Source organism: Macrobrachium nipponense, chromosome 40, assembly GCF_015104395.2.
Source record: "Macrobrachium nipponense isolate FS-2020 chromosome 40, ASM1510439v2, whole genome shotgun sequence".
Taxonomy (NCBI): domain Eukaryota; kingdom Metazoa; phylum Arthropoda; class Malacostraca; order Decapoda; family Palaemonidae; genus Macrobrachium; species Macrobrachium nipponense.
The window spans coordinates 29,851,562-29,854,185 of NC_061101.1; the positions used below are offsets into that span (position 1 = coordinate 29,851,562).

Here is a 2,624-nt window from a genome sequence, read left to right on the forward strand (position 1 = left end):
TATATATGTGTGTGTGTGTGTGTTGTGTGTGTGTGTGTGTGTGTGTGTGTGTGGTGTGTGTGTGTGTGTGTAAATATGCACATGTAGATTCATATAATACAGTATTGCTAGAGCACTTATTCACCACAGTTGTAAATGATGTTTCCAGACTTATTAATTATAGACCATTGCTAGTTATAATTACTTATACTGATGTCGTAATAGGAATCTCTACGGTAATTAACTGTAAGTAAATATGATTATTGTCAGTAATATTTATCTTTGGACGAAAAACTAAGATCTTGACGATTTTATCATTATTCCAGAGCTCAGTCGGATGTGAGGATCACTGACCAATGGCCATGATTCCCAAAATGTGCGTTAATCTGTTGGTTGTGAACATAGCAGCAACGTAGTGCTCGGAAATGACTCGCCAAAGAACAGCGAAGACAGTGGAAGAACGGAAATACTACAGTGAATTTTATCCTCACTGAGTGGCCTGTTTACATGATCTCTTACGCTTTATGAGTGGCCTTGCAAGGTGCCTATGTATCCAACTGTTTACCAGCTTTAGACCTTCTTCAGGTAAGAGTATTTTATCCTTGTGTTGGGTAGATAAAGGCACATGAGAGAGTAATTAGTCTCGTGTTGATGTTAGATAATTGTATTAAAAATATTTATTTATCTAATTATAATATGTTCATTGAAATCCTAGAGCATGCCACTGTTGGCTGAATGGGTCCAACCGTGTGGTACCGTGTTTTCAACCTTCCATTAGGACAACAGCTTGCTATTCAATTTTATATAATGTACTATATATATATATATATATATATATATATATATATATATATATATATATATATATACATATATAATATATATATATATATATATATATATATATATGCATAATACATATAATATATATATATATATATCTATATATATATATATATATATATATATATATGTACAAAGTTACAGCCACGAGGGGAAATTGAAACAATGCAGATGCTAAGTAATTAGGTCTTATTACCAAGACATGGAAATAAGACGTAAGTACTAACCATCTCCAGTATTTCAATTTTCCTTCGTGGCTGTAACTTTGTTCGTATAATTATCACGTTTTTATTTCTTCGTATTTGAAATCAGATATATAATATATATATATATATATATATATATATATATATATATATATATATATATACATATACATATATATACATCTTATACACACACACACACACACACACACACACACATATATATATATATATATATATATATATATATATATATATATATATATATATATATATATATATATATCAAGGGTAGCTCCACCGGTAAAAACATATGCATTGTTCAATGGACAAATTTAAGTGCTAATTGCTAAACCGTGAATGAACTCCCATTCATCGAAATTCCACATTAGTCGCTACACTGCAGGCTCATTAACACCCTGCTCAATAACTTACACACACACACACACACACACACACACACACACACACACACTATTTTGAATACATTCTTGCGCGTTCTGGATATCAAGTCCTTCCTCTCTAATACCTATATCACTTCTTCCAGATATTTCCAAATTATACAAATTATTTTCACCAATCTGGCTTCCTCTATTCTTTTTACTTGATCAGCCATTATCATAATACCCTGATCCATTCTTTCACCTACAGCAGCCCATCACTTTAGCTCTGCATCGATAGTTTTCTCGCCTTTCCTACGAAACCGTTCACCAAAAGTGTGAAAGAGGGTTGCCTCAACAACCTCTTCATCCATTTCCACCTTGGCATTCAATAATTCTCCAGTTCTCAAAGTTTCTTCCACGACTTTTTCACTCATACTTATGTCTTCTTGCTTCACCTGGTCAGTGACTCGCTTCTTAAGTGTCAACCATTTTTCTGCCAAACCACACGCTGTCAACACCCTCCACATTTCCCCTCTGTCCATTCTGTCTTGAACTTTTCCAGGTACATGCAAGCCTTGTACGGCTGATCCCTTTAAATTTCAGTCTACTTACATGACTTTTAACTCTTTCGTGGCATACCACGCAAATGTCGTGGGTTCGTGTCTCACCCAGGGCTATGAATAATCGCTGACTCAATGAATGCATCATTGTCAGTTACTACTGGGTGTGGAGTCTGCGGTGTGCTCTCGTTGTCTCAAAAAATCCCATTTCATCCATTTTGTCCTTGATTCATTCTTATTTCCTTGTTTATAGCAGAATGTTCCTCCCTCCCAACTTTTTACTTCTACTTATCAAAACTTTTCCTTCAAACCTAATAATGATAGGTATACCTCTGCTACTCATATCCGCCCCCCCGGTATGTTTTATCAGCTTTATCTCCAGTTATTTTCAAATAAAACTTCAAAATATTTTCATCGCTGTTTTCTCTTGTTCCTCCAAACCATGTATTTCAAGCAATCGAACCCTCTCCAAACACATTTCCACGAAACTGACCTATTCCCATTTACTCATGGAGCTCCATAACAACCAATAAAGCCACCTCTTACAAAGTCATTACTTTTGTATTTTAAATCATTTAGCACAACTACACAGGTACTCTCCTAACCAGCTAGGCGCAGTTTCAGATTTTCCACACACACAAAAAAAATGCAGT

At 34.6% G+C, this 2,624-nt stretch overlaps 1 protein-coding gene across 1 annotated transcript in view; it reads left to right on the forward strand.

Moving 5' to 3' along the window:
• The first annotated feature begins 401 nt into the window (after window positions 1-401).
• The window catches only part of LOC135212328 (uncharacterized protein DDB_G0290301-like), a 148,106-nt gene continuing 145,883 nt past the window's right edge, over window positions 402-2,624 (forward strand). Inside the window, exon 1 of the mRNA XM_064245737.1 lies at window positions 402-564. Coding sequence (XP_064101807.1) covers window positions 504-564 — 61 coding nt within the window. The 5' untranslated portion in view covers window positions 402-503. The remainder of the gene's footprint in view (window positions 565-2,624) is intronic.